We start from the raw sequence: 14,037 nt of genomic DNA on the forward strand, positions 1-14,037 counted from the left end.
AGTAGGGATACGTACAGATACTGTTTGCCTACGAATACAAATGGATAGGATCATTAATTCTGCTTACTAAATAATTAGTTTGATTGAATTATTGTATATAGTCTAAAAACAAATTCAGCAGTAGTTAGTGGCCAAAAGTGTTTTAGATCTTATTAAGGAACAGTGTTAATCCTCAATCTAGATGATTTGTAAATATTTCTTTATTAATTGCAAAGTGATTTTTGCTTTTAAGAAAAGATTTACTTAAAATGCCTATTCCGATGAAACGAGAGAGGGAGGAGTGTGGGGACTCAGTTGAGCAACAAAACTTTACCATACTCCCATGTAAGCTATTACCAGTAAGATTTTNTTTTTTTTTTTTTTTTTTTTTGGGGAAATTGGCTCCCATTAAAAAAGTTGAAAAAAAAAGAGAAGAAGATAAGTGTGAACCCCGTGCGCCGTTTGAAGCATGTGAAACCCAATTATGAAAAGGAAAGCCTATAGCAACACGGGCTCTAGATGCTAAGCCCAACAGTGTTATTCTCTATTGAATCTACCTTTGCTGTGCATAACCATAACACTGCCATTTTCTTACCCAAGTGAATTGTTATTTCTAATATGAAATATATAATATTTTAAAAGTATTATAAGTTTTGAATCAAATGGCCTTCTAATGGTGAAAGAGTTACCTGGTGAAATTGAGACGGTTTTGATTACGAATCGGGTCCAAGGTAGCGGCTTAAAATTCCATTTGGACCAAACAACGAAAGTGAGGGGTTCTTATCCAAGTCCACTTCAGAAAGGAAACTTTTGAAATGATGATAAAGACACTAAATCATGGGTTATAAGAAGCTATATACAAACACTCATTGGTCGTATCGCTTTCCTAACCCACCTGCTAGTGACACCTTCCAATAGACCATTAGAATTACGAAAAAGAGGAAAAAAAAAAATGTACGACACGTTATAAATCAAGAAAATGGGAACACAAGATGCAACAAATTTATATAAATAATAACAAGAAAAGGAAAGGGAGCACAAGTCTATAGTCTCGCCAACTGATGATTGTACAGGAAAAGTAGCAACAAAAAAAAGCCTTCTTTTCCACCAAAAATTATCCTATAAACTTGAAAGTAATATTAATAACAAAAAAACTATAGTTATACTCAAATTCATCTCCATCTCGTAGATCTAATTCCCGAACTTAACCTACTGGAAGAGCAAAAGATAATAACTTAGAAAGTCTATAGCCTTAAACTCTCAAATGAACAGAACAGAACAGAACAGGAAAGAAATGAAAAGGAAAGAAAATCCTTTATACATCTGCTTTTGCAGTTTTAGATTGGTAAAAAATTAGAATGAATCAATTTACTCAATGCACAAAACAGATATTACCTGCATCACAGCAAAAGAAAATAATAGTAATAGTAATAGTAATAGTAATGTATGTATACATATCTAATGTTACTTAATTAATTACCAAAAAAGAGATTTAAGAATCGGCCAAAAATGTCTAGGAAAGAGTCCATCCCCCGCCGCCGCCACCGCCGCCGCCGCCGCCGCCGCCAAGAGTGCTGGTAAGAGAAGAGGAAGACGAGGCGGAAGAGCCGGATAGGTTGAGGCCGATGGCGTTGTAATCCGACACGCTATCCTGGAGGCTGAGGAGGAGGTGGTGGTTGGCGCTGATGAAGCTCGTCGACGGCTTCGTCTCCGGCACGAATGGCGGCTCGGATTCGCCGCTCAGCATCTGCACCACACTCCTCATTCCGGGCCTCATAGCCGGGTCGGGGCTCGAGCACGCCAACCCCACCAACAACACCCGCCTCATCTCCCCCTCCTCGTACTCCCCACCACCCTCCATCCTCACGTCCACTGCTTCCAGAATCCTCCCCTCCCCGTGAAGCCCCCACACCCACTCCACCAGGTTGCTCAGCCGCCGCGCGCCGGCGCCGGGGCCGGGGACGCCGGCGCCGACGCCGTCGATGGGGCGGCGGCCGCAGGCGACCTCGAGGACGAGGGCGCCGAAGGAGAACACGTCGGCCTCGGCGGTGGCGCGGCCCGTGAGGAGGTACTCGGGGGCGAGGTAGCCCATGGTGCCCGCGGCGGCGGCGGCGCCGGCGCCGGGGGAGGAGGCGGGGCCGCCGCCGTGCTCGGCCTGGCGCGCGAGGCCGAAGTCGCCGAGGCGCGCGTGGTAGCCCTCGCCGAGCATGACGTTGCTGGACTTGACGTCGCGGTGGATCACCTGGCGCTCGCACTCCCAGTGGAGGTAGGCGAGCGCCGAGGCCACCCCGACCAGGATCTCCCTGCGGTGGCGCCACGGCAGCGGCGGGGCGCCCGGGTCGAACAGCGCCTTGTCGAGGCTCCCGTGGAGCATGTAGTCGTAGACGAGCAGGATCTCCCCCTTCTCGTGGCACCACCCGATGAGGCGCACCAGGTTCCGGTGCCGGAGCCCCGCGATGATGGAGAGCTCCGAGAGGAACTCCGCCCGCGCCTCCGCCGCCCCCGCGCCGCCGCCGCGGTGGCTCCGGATGCACCGCTTCACGGCCACCATGGCGCCCGTCTCCATGATTATCCCCTTGTACACCGTCCCGAACGCGCCGTGGCCGATGATCCGGGAGGGGTCGAAGTCCCTCGTGGCGACGCAGAGCTCGCGGTAGGCGAACTCCCTCGGGGCCTTCACGATCTCGGACGCCGCGGCGATCTCGCCCCACGTGCGGGGCGAGGAGTAGGAGGAGGACCTCGCCGACCTTCGAGCGAAGACCCAGAAGCCCAGCCCGGCGAAGGCGGCGAGCACGAACGCCCCCGCGGTCGCCACCCCGGCCACGGCGGCGGGGCCCTGCCGGCACAGCCCATTGCTCTGGCACGCCGACGGCGACGACGGGGGCGGATAGTGGCTCGCGTCGCCAGGGCTCTCAGCCGCTGCGGCGGAGGAGGTGGCGGGGGCGATCGAATGGGGCGGGGACGGGGCGACGATGGGGTTGGGGGGCGGAGTAGAAGCAGGGGAGGGGACGGGGACGGGGTCGGGGGAGGAGGAGGCGAAGCTCCACCACTCGATGCTGTGGATCTCGGTGCTCCCCTGCGTGGACGCGGAGAAGCCCACGAACGCGGCGTCGTAGGGGAACTGCGCGAGATCGACGGGGAACTCGAGCACGGGGTCGGCGGGGCGCTGCGCGGCGTAGGAGACGAAGACGCGGAGCGCGCCGAGCTCGGTGAAGTCGACCCACGCGTTGACGAGCTCGCCGCTCTTCAAATCCACGCCCGCGAGGTCGAGATCGGACGCCGCGGCGGAGACGACGCTGCCGACGTCGACGCCCACGTGGTTGCCGTTAATGTCGTCGAATTCGACGTCCATCAACGTATCGAACTCGACGGCGACGATCGAGGCGGAGGAGGCGGAGGAGGAGGAGGAATTGAGGAGGCCGAGGAAGGGGCCGGAGTCGCCGAGGGAGTGGTCGTCGGGGGAGAGGAGGAAGGCGAGGCCGCCGCCGGCGGAGGAGGGGTTGAGGAGGGTGACGGAGAATGCGAAGGAGGTGGAGAAGGGGAGGGGCTGCCCCGAAGACGGGTGGCGGAGCGGGACCGGATCCGCGAAGAGGGCGCGACCCGCGCCCGACGTCGGCACGGGGAGGTCCCGCGTGAGCCGGATGCTGCCGTTCCTCAGGTGCGCGTCGCCGAGGAGTTTCAGGCTCCCCAGCGTCAATGTCGCGAAGTCGAATTTCGTCGCGCGCGCGCTCTTGCCGGATACAAAAGATTGCACGACGAGGAAGAAGCAGAAAAGCGATATATTCTTCTTCTTATTATTATTGGCGAGTAATTGCTTCTGCTGCCTCTGCTTCTGCTTCTGCTGCTTCTGCTGTTGCATTTTTGTTGGGGAGATCAAGCTAAGCTTAGCTTGTTCATCTCTTCTTCACATTCTAATGATGGTTAGGGAGAGAGAGAGAGAGAGAGAGAGAGAGAGTGGCGGAGGTTGAAGGGGGAGGGAGGATACTTGGGGTGAAAGGTAGGTGAAGTGGAGTGGAAGTTTTGGGGGAGGGGAGGAGAGCGTTGCTGCGTTGGTGAGGGGATGGGGAAGAGGTAAAAGCATCCAAGTGAGGAGTGAGAGGGACAAGTGGCCATACCGGCCGACACGTGTATCCGCTGCAACGGTAAAATAGGCATGGGGGAGTGGGGAAAATAATAGAGAGGGGAACGGACATTTTCGTTTTAGTTTGATCGATCCCAACTCCTCAACAAGTTTATCTAAATTCATTAGTATTAGTATAATAATAATAATAATCGTATAGTATTTAATTAAGACGTAAATTAGTAGTGTTTAAGTCTCGGGTATTTATTTATTAGTGTCGAGTCTACGGCGGCTACATAAATGAACTGGGCTAATAATTAGCTGCGTAAGTAACGGGAAGATGAGCTGTATTTAAACTTTTTGTGCATCGGAGTTAATTAATTTAGCGGATCCGAATAAGGTTCATTATATCCATTTTGTAAGTAAAAAAAAAAATCATCTCTGTCCACAAGTATATTTTCAAAAGTTTTTGATATATGATGACATATTAATATACTGCTCACAAATTAGCGTATTGTTTCTACATCAGTACCGCTGCCTATATATTTTCAGATTATTGCCTTCTAAATTGTTAATATATTAACATACTCGGTGATATTTTACCAGTCCTTGTCCAATGTCTTAAAGAGCCTATAAAGATAGTGAGTTGCGAGACAAAACGTTTCTACACCACCGCACTATTAGGAAAGTTCAAGAATGTTAGTCATGTTTGCCATGCACAAGCCAATAATTTTTAACACTATGTATATATTTGTCCGCGTACAAAAATAAAGTTAAAAAAAAATAATTCAAAGTATTTCTCTCGGGCATATCAATGGAATGTCAAGAGAAGAAGCGCTTCCGATTTCGATTAATAACGTTGCCAAGAAAAATCGACCGTTTCTAGAATAAGTGGCAAAAAATTTGGTGGTTGATATTCGAGATCTAAGTTCGAATTCTAGTTGATTTATATTTTCAGCTAAATTTATTTTTAAATAAAATAAACGAAATATTTTTCAAAAAAAAAAAAAACATCTTTGTGTAAAGGAACGGAAAGAGAGGATAATAAATTGGTTAGCGATAGTTAGCGGCAACGGCAGGAGCGGAGGATCAATCGAGGAATGTGACCTGCAACCTGCGAGAGAGCAGTTGTGGCATGTAAAACGGGCGTATGATGCTGATCTCGCTCGCGGTCATTTAATGCAACTTCACCCATTTCCGGGCCTTTTTCCGTTGGCAACAACTCCCACGCTTACAGTTACAGTCACTCACTGCTCCTGCAACTGACAGCTGGCGTTCTCATCAGCGGAGAGCGAAAATTTGTCATCTCTATCTTTTATTTATGGTATTTATTGCTCAATGCACGTCTCGTATCTGATCACCGTCGTCAAAAATTCTTTGAAGTTTTTAAAGCCAAAAAGTACAAAATTCACATGACAGCATTGCTCGTGAAGTGAAGTTTCAAAAACAATCTATTAATATAAGAAAAACTTCAAAAACCCTCCCTGTAATTTCGTGCATTCTCACTTTACTACCCTGTGGTTTAAAACGTATCAATTTGTCCCCCTGTGGTTTCGTTTTTATCTTTTTATTATCAATTTTATTATTATTTTTTTTTAAAATCAGTGACAAAGTTAAAATTAAAGGATACTAAAGTGACTATTCGATAAATATAGATAGTTATCTGAAGTTTTTTGTATATAATTTAACGAAATATTAACGAAAAAGCTTCCGAAAAGATAAAAATGAAACCACAGGGGGGTAAATTGNAAGTGAGAAAAAATGAAACCACAGGGGGGTTTTTGAAAGTTTTCCCATATTTAAATGCATGAACATTTTATATATTATATTATTTTATATATATATATATATATATATATATATATATATTAATAAATATGATGTAAATATTACATAGTAAAATTTCTAGACTTGCCGGTTGTGATCTGATGTGGGGCAGGAGCTGGCCGAGCGGGCAGGCTCTGCACTCGCCACATGCCGATGTTGAACACGGGCAAGGACAAGTGCTCTTTTATAGTGCACACAAGGGCCTCTATAGCCACATGGGAGTTTTCTAGTTTTTTAACATTGCTATTTCAAGAAATGCTATTTTAAAATATCCTCAATAGAGAACAGAAGGATATATCATAATAGAATAAAGAATATGTTCGAGATTTAGAATTTCATTCCTATTTTCCATCATAGCGAAAGCTCAAGATATATTTCATCCTCAAATGCTCCGCCCAAGATTACTTACTACTGTAGAATATCAGAAGTAATACCACAATCAAATGCGCAACATCAAATTAGAACTTCAATAATAGTAGAAGCGACCCCAAACAGAGAACGAAAACCAAGTTCATTAGTACAATTGGGGGAGGGCCCCACCAGAGGTCAGGAGGAGGTGGCGATGCTTCACCCGTGAAGGAGAGAAAGCCACAACCTCACTCAACCCGAGGGTGAGAGAGAGGTAATACGGCCAATACCATCTATCCAATAACCTCTCGCCCGTACTCCTCAACCCGTACCAATTACCATCCTCTAACACATTTTATTATTATTATTATTATAAGTATTATTATTATTATTTATCCTCTTTTTCCTTGCTTTGTTGGTTTTTTTTTTTTTTTTTGTGACTCATCCTCCGAATCTGAATTCGGATACGGCATGTGTAGGTAGGGTACACTCTCGATCCAATTTAACAATATATTATTATTATATATTATTATTATACTATGTTACAAAATGGGTAGGATATGTAGCTGAAAAGGACAAGAATTAAGGATCTGTTGGGGTACATTGCAACGGTTGGCGTGTAGTAGATGGTACGCATTGCCTCGCTCTTTTTCGCACTCCACTCAACTATACAGCCTTAGAAATGCCTTTCCAAGGCAAAATACGTTCCCATGTCTCCTCTTCTTTTTCTAACCTCTTTTCCCCAAGTGGGCTTAGAATTTCCCCCAAGAAAAAGAAAATAAGAAAAAGGAAAAAAAAGAGTAGGCTTAATTCTCTCTGCAACAATGCATGTAGGCCCATCATTTTTTATGTGTCTTCTTGTTCGTATCAACTAATTGAAAATTTTTATGATAATAAAGAGTTCTGTTAGCATGGACCATCATTAAAAACGATGACCCAATTTTGTTTTTCTTTTTCAGAATAAAAGCCTAAAATCAAAAGAAACAGAAGTTGAGTCGCAAGTCGCGCGAGTCTCAATATATTTAAGGCTTAATTACATATAAAAAAACAATCCTACACTTTACACTTTGTCTTAAATACTCCTCTAAGTAAATAAATTAAACAATATCAACCATGCACTTTAGTGCCAAGGTCCAATAATTCAGATATTCCATTAATTTTTGACAAAAATATTAACAGTGATGATACGGCAAATATCATTTGATATTAAAAATACATAAATTCACACCAATTTGAGATGGAACTTAAATACAGAATTGACATTGGTTAAATTTTTTATATAGGAAAGTATTTAGTACACGGAATGAAGTGCAGGGGTGGTTTTTATAATCAAGCCTATATTTAAACTTATCATTTCATATATTTAAACTTATCTCTTCTCCGTGGGTTTGCAAAATGAAAAAGTTCCCCTCTAACAGAGACAGCAGACCTTTAAAATTCAGCACAGAGCATGGAAGGAACTACACAATGTTCTTGAATCGCAAATGGGAAATGACAGAAACAAGCAGCAAATAAGCTTTCACCTTTTTCTGGCAACTGCATAATATCGCGAGAGAAAAATCGTGAGCATCCGTTGGGAAATTATATAGTTTTTGTCTAGCGATGACGACGCTTCGAGCAAGAAGTAACCAAGCAAGAGCTTGAAGAAACAGTTTACATATCTACAACCTAAGCAATAATAATATCAAATTTAAGCTTCATCATTGCAACAAGTATCTCGAACAATCATCTACTAAGTTATCGGTTGTGATGTCACTCTATAAATTTAGCTACCATATTGGAAAATTTGAAACTGGACATAGCAAATTACGCATTGTTGATATCTTTTTTTAAAAAAAAAACATTAAGTTAACGGATATGAACAAGTACTTACCATTTTATAAGAGGGAAGGGAATCAGCTGCAAATCTAATTCCTCTACTCGCATCTTCTTTGCTGTAGCTCTTCTCGAGTTTGCAAGATTACCGGCAATGGTGCAGCGATCTTTAGTATCTACAGTAATATGCAAGAGTTGCTAGATCAACCACTGAGAAAGAAATAAAGAGCAAATGCACATAAGAAATGTAATACATAGTATAACCATTAAGAGGAGGTATACGAAATACGAAATATACCGGGTAAAAAAAACAGCCAATTGCAGCTGCAATAAGTTTATGGTATAGATCATAATAAGCGTATGAAACTGTGGTAATAAATGTATGCAATATGCATGAGGAATTAAGGACAAGCAGGATCTATACATCATTTGTCGTTGGATGACAGAGAACAAGCCAATGCGCATGCAGGTGATAGCCACAGTCCCCAGGAACAGGTTGTAGTGGCTTCTGGTAACCTCTAAACAGTAAGATAGCAAAAGAAAAGGAACTATGAATGAAACAGGATAAACAAGATTCAATTGCAAAATAAATGAAAAATTATCTATTAGTGGTAGAACAGTGTTGTCATTTTGCCTGATCATCAATATAGAAGTGAGTGTTGCAAAAAAGTCGGAGAAAGCAGAAAGAGGGATGAACTCTGATAGAAAGGCGGTGAAGCAAGTAGGTGAGCTGGTTTTCCTGGCTCCATTCTCACATTAATTTTAATAAGAAGCTTATAAATGACATATGATATCTTACCCATCTTCTGCAAAACATCCATTGGTATGTTCTGACTCACAAAACTTAGGCTGCCCACCAGTTTCATAGAGAGAATCCCCTGATTATCACATTCGGCAATAATTTTCTATCAATGTTTGGTCATAAAAATATGTAAAATGTCAATCATCATTAACATCTTTTAATCCATATTTACCGCCTCTACAATTGAATACATGAAGTTAAAAGTCTACTAGTTGTAAAAGATAAAAGCTAAAAATCCGATTCACCTAAAAGAGGGTGCCCAATGGATGCTAGGTGAATCCTAATTTGGTGAGGTCGACCTGAGTAGATTTCAACCTACAGCATTGATAAGAAGAGAGATTGTAAAAATAGGAAGTGACCAAGATAAGTAGAGATCTTGCAAGTTAAAAGAAATTCATAGAAAAGAACTCATGCCATCAAATGACCTTATATGATTCAGCGGCACAGGTGAAGAATCAACTGGTTTATCGGAACTAAAGTATAAATGAATGATGTTTCATAAACAATTTATGATCCTATATTGGTCCTACATAAAATACCAATTAAAGAAACCAACATAAAGAGCAAAATTTTGGTTAGTCTTTTACACTCAACACTGTCACCTAGCAGATCATAATCAACATGAAAAATATAAAACATCAATGGAACTGAGAAGTGTCCAATATTATTAGACCTCCAGGAGAAACAACTTCGCAGCACAATACTAGTTAGAAATATTAGTAGAAATGAACAGTAGAATCTGCAGTTATATACGAACAGTTGTGAGACAATTGCCTAAATGATGATAATGTCATAAAAACATATCTGTATAATCAAGTGGAGTTACTATTTATGGAAGGAATTGAATTGCATGTGAGACGTGCAACAGGACAAGAAGGTGAGGCAAAACACTAAACATTTCAAACAAATAACAAAAGCATTTTAAATAGTAAAAAAAATAATGTCACAGAAGTAGGACACAAACAGTATATACATCTAAACATCAAGTCAGGAAGTACCTGCACTAATGTTTGGCTTTTTTCCAGATCTCTCTCAAGAACACAAACCTTACTCATTGCTGGCTTTCCTGATTTGAGTTTTACAGCAAAAGAAATGAGATGATTGATAGGCTTGTGCACATGGCGTTTCTTATGATGACACCACTTAAGGTCCATCTCAATCAATGTAAAATTGTGAAAAATAATTTTCCGTGAAAAATAATTTTCGGTGGAGAAAAAGTTTTACGTTTTGTGGTGTTTGGTTTGTAGAAAAAAAAAAAAAAAGTAATTTTTCATCAACATTTGTTAGGTTGAAAAAAAAAATCCACATTTGTTTGGTTCGGTGGAAAAAAATAAATGAGAAAAGTTTTACGCAACTTGAGTTTTTGTTTTCCACTGTTTCAATTTTTTTTTTTCCAAATCTTTAAGTCGAACCAAACAAGCGGAAAAGCATTTTTCATACCGAGATTAATTTTTCGGTTTGTTTTACGCCGAGCCAAACACCCCCTTAGCATGGATGAAGACTGAGTTAACCAGAATCAAAGAATTAAGATATTGACGTCAAGGGAAATGGCAAGTTCCAACAAAACATAATAAAATGGAAAGAGAAATGAATATTCCATTCAGCATAAAGAGCATGAGCAACCTGATGAAGATGCAACATATAGCCCATGAGCTACTCCTGGGTAATGAACTAACCCAATAGGCTGGTTGATTTCAACCTGCAATTTGCAAAGAACAATAAGAGTAAAACCGAGAAACACGGACACGAAGAAACTTGCAAAATTGAGAAAAGATAAGACAAATAAGACTATCTCAGCCTATAATTTGTAAATATTGCATCTCCACTTGACAAGTAAAATGGCAATGTCTGGCCAAATGAAATAGAGCCAGATTTGAGCCAGCAACTGAAGGACCACAATTTGTTGAGATATCCTAAGACCTCAGAAAAGACCAATTCAATCTTTCTTAAAGTGGACATGCCAAGAAAAAAGTCAAAAGGAGTAGCATAATAAGCATTAGTTTTTTAAAATGGACATAAGGTCGGTCTAGACTGCATTGCAACGCCTACTGATACTGGTCAAGATAGATTTAATGCTATATGAGCAAATGCTACCTCATCCTTTTCAAGCACTCCTGTAACCAACGCTCGATAGAATTTTGAAATTCGGCGTGCTTTATGAAACTCTGGTTCATCTCTACAAGGTCAATTGGAATGTTGAAGGACACAATCATTTGGAGTAGAAAACAGTTTAAATCCAGCACTTGGAAGGAGAAAAATTTAAAACATGCAGAAATAAGAGCCAGAAAAATGACATATTTTCACCTCTCAACTGTACCATTTGCTGTGCCCTCGGCAAAGTAAGATGCGAGCCGAACTTTAGCAATCTTGGTCTTAGCACAGAGTAATATACCTGCCACAGCATCTACTGATGGTAAAATACAATGCTTTGGTTCAAAACTCCAAGAAAAGCATAGTAAAAATGTGTCAAGGACATGATATCATACATTTCATAAACCCTGACAAGTTACATGTCGGAATCATAGAGGATAAGTTGCATGCAAATCAATTGGTATGGTTCAAACACATAACATCTAACATAAATAATATAGAAAGGAGTGGCCAAATTCCATATGAAAATGTTAAAACGGAGAGCATGATGAACACCGGCATAGGAAAAGCAACTGGACGATGTGATTTGAGAAAAATCTTGTAAGAAACAAAAATGAGCAGAGTAAAATCCAAATAGCCGATACCGGCGCATTTGGTGCCCATGTTAGAACACAAAAGTGAAGTATGGAAGATTCAACAAAATGAATATGCAAACACAACTAGTCTGTTTTCAGCACTAGCATAGCAAAAGAAACTTAAAATGGAATCCAAAAACTAGTATCTTAAACAATATTATTACCTTTAAGAAATAAAATTGCATTTGACACATGTAAATAAAAACAGACCTGATGTGCCTCTTCCCAAACGATGAACGGGTACTGGATGTGCTTTTCTTTTCGAACAACATGATGTTGTATTATTCCAATCTTTCCACTGAAGTTGCATTAACACAGTACGCTGCTGGAAAAGCCCTCCAGGTAGAACTTGCAAACCAGAAGGTTTATTAATAGCAATCTGAGATAACAATAACTGCTTTTAGTCTGTTTTCTTAAGACTGAAAAACGGCACGACTAATAGAGTAATTGGAAAACAGCGAGTGGCTTCGAGTGGCCTGAAAGTTTAAAACACCAAAATTACAACTTCTTCATTATGTCAAGTAAGCTGAAGTTCATTTCCGTGTAAACATGCTAACAATCACAAATATTCTAACAAATTCCGTGTACCAAATTGCTTAAAGTTTAATTAATAACAGGATGATTACAGATTAATCCGTAAAAAATTAAATTTAGGAACTACTGAAAAATATTTGAATGGCTAGAAATTATTGAACACACACTCCCTACCATATCATCATCTTCGTAGAGGACTGGAAGCAAATGCGGCGCTTGTGGCTCCTTCCACGGTATACGGTGATACACCACTCGCGAACCATCTCTAGATGAAGTTACAAGGTGTAATTTGGTATGAGAAACAAATAAACCAAAAATGGGGATTCAGATAACAACTCAAACAAAAATTGAAGTAACGAAAAGTAATAAATATGGACTTGTTTTGGAACCTTAGTACACTGCTGGGATCTCTAACCACTACACCATCAATTGTAATCTACAAACCAGAAAAAAAACGTAATCATATCACACAATGTAGAGTGATTTACAAAGAAAACGATCTCAATCATACCTGCCCATTCCGAATCCTCTGAATCCAACTGTAAAAATCAGAAATTTAGAGATAAATGAAGGAATTGAAATAGGTATTGTGGAATTTGGGATTGGAGAGGAGACTCACCCTTCGCGTGGGGCGGAGCTCATGTAATTGGACGAGTAAAAGTCGATCAACGAGGGACCTGCCCCAATTTTCGGAGAAAGAACGCGAGAGAGAGGGGTTAGGGCATATCAATAGAGATCAAATTACGAGAAAATACGCAAAAAAGGGTTGGAAAATAAATTGTAAAATAGGATTAGAGCGAGATAGAGAGAAAGGGGAGGAAGAGGAGGTGAATCGAACATGCGTGAGCGCATCGAATCACGTCCGTGTACGACAAGCCCTCGTTGAGCTCCGGCCATGGTCGGCCGAACAAGTATGGCGGCGGCGGCCGCGTCGGCGGCGCTTGGTGGGAAGTGGCGGCGGCGGCGGAGGCCATGGAAGCGTTGAAGAGGAGAGCGCGAATGAGTTTGGGCTTTGGACTCGAGTCCAAATGGGAAAAATTAATTGCCCGAACCTCATCGGTTGAACCAGGTACGCAAGCCAGTTTCTTTTATAAAAAAAATTTATTTTTACGGCCCGTTTCGTACTAAGGCCCATCTAACACTAATAAGCAAAATAAAAGTATAAAAAATTATATTTTTTATTTTTTGATAAAAATATATAAAATATATTATAATTGACTCATTATGATGGCTAGAGCTAATATACTATTATAAGCATAAGATCCCTTTATACTCATAAATTTCCGGCTGTTGGATGAATTGACGTGCGGTTACGATGATAGTAATATCATGAAGTTAAGTGGATGGTTAGTTAAATAGTATGATTTAACAGGTGAAAATATTCAAAGAGATAGATTTAACGATTGAAAACTTATTAGTAAAAAGAGGTCTATATATACTGATAAGAGTATAGTAAACGGACTCCATTATGATATTCAAAACTCAATATTATATACAAAAAATAAATATAATATTTTTTCATTATACTTTTTTTTCGTTTCTATAAGTAAGACATTTTTTCTCAATCTTAAAAAAAAATAAAAAAATAAAAAACCAGGAAGAGAAGTATAAATGCTCAATGATGGAAGCCGAAGAGGTTTACCACTACCTAATGTGTTAATAGCTTGGAAAAAAACTAAGCTTATTTAGCCAACTTCGAATCCTAGTTGATTCACATTTCAAGCTAAGTTTATTTCTAAATTAAATAAACGAAGCGAGTAGCGTGCTATCTATCTCTTAAAATATATATATATATTTTACTGTGTTTTGATTAGTTAGTTACGATTTTTAAATTCAGTGAGGACATCCTGGTATTAATGGCACTTGTCTACTTGCAGCACTGCACTGCCCACATGAACTTGCAGCATTTACTAGTGGTCCCGTTTTAAGCGATTGGTTGTTCAGGA

At 41.0% G+C, this 14,037-nt stretch overlaps 2 protein-coding genes across 6 annotated transcripts; both read right to left on the reverse strand.

Moving 5' to 3' along the window:
* LOC109724302 (L-type lectin-domain containing receptor kinase VIII.2) lies at window positions 962-4,412 on the reverse strand. The gene has a single exon (XM_020253078.1). The coding sequence runs from the start codon at window positions 3,836-3,838 to the stop codon at window positions 1,493-1,495; it is 2,346 nt and encodes a 781-aa protein (XP_020108667.1). The 5' UTR covers window positions 3,839-4,412; the 3' UTR covers window positions 962-1,492.
* LOC109724304 (RNA pseudouridine synthase 5) lies at window positions 7,400-13,138 on the reverse strand. 5 transcript variants are annotated; one of them, XM_020253082.1, is made up of 15 exons: window positions 12,930-13,138; window positions 12,711-12,768; window positions 12,603-12,630; window positions 12,481-12,527; window positions 12,266-12,356; window positions 11,768-11,936; window positions 11,136-11,223; window positions 10,926-11,007; window positions 10,455-10,530; window positions 9,830-9,897; window positions 9,077-9,146; window positions 8,829-8,907; window positions 8,454-8,547; window positions 8,088-8,205; window positions 7,400-7,750 (listed from the first exon to the last, which is right to left on the reverse strand). In XM_020253082.1, exons 1-14 carry the CDS (start codon window positions 13,063-13,065, stop codon window positions 8,131-8,133), a joined length of 1,161 nt encoding a protein of 386 aa, XP_020108671.1. In that variant the 5' UTR covers window positions 13,066-13,138; the 3' UTR covers window positions 7,400-7,750; window positions 8,088-8,130. The 5 variants fall into 5 exon arrangements, 4 of the variants coding, with proteins under 4 accessions (XP_020108671.1, XP_020108672.1, XP_020108673.1 ...); XM_020253083.1 differs by having other exon boundaries at window positions 7,742-7,882; XR_002219885.1 differs by lacking the exon at window positions 8,454-8,547.

The sequence above is a fragment of the Ananas comosus genome, linkage group 18, assembly GCF_001540865.1.
Source record: "Ananas comosus cultivar F153 linkage group 18, ASM154086v1, whole genome shotgun sequence".
Classification (NCBI taxonomy): domain Eukaryota; kingdom Viridiplantae; phylum Streptophyta; class Magnoliopsida; order Poales; family Bromeliaceae; genus Ananas; species Ananas comosus.

What these genes read in the sequence shown, in the direction of transcription:
- LOC109724302 (XM_020253078.1), bottom strand. Translation starts at nt 3,838, where the DNA reads ATGCAACAGCAGAAGCAGCAGAAGCAGAAGCAGAGGCAGCAGAAGCAA.
- LOC109724304 (XM_020253082.1), bottom strand. Translation starts at nt 13,065, where the DNA reads ATGGCCTCCGCCGCCGCCGCCACTTCCCACCAAGCGCCGCCGACGCGG. An exon ending in GAGTGCTTGAAAAGGATGAG is followed by an intron (nt 10,531 to 10,925) that starts GTAGCATTTGCT and finishes TGCAAATTGCAG; the next exon opens with GTTGAAATCAACCAGCCTAT. An exon ending in CATTGGGCACCCTCTTTTAG is followed by an intron (nt 8,908 to 9,076) that starts GTGAATCGGATT and finishes TGTGATAATCAG; the next exon opens with GGGATTCTCTCTATGAAACT.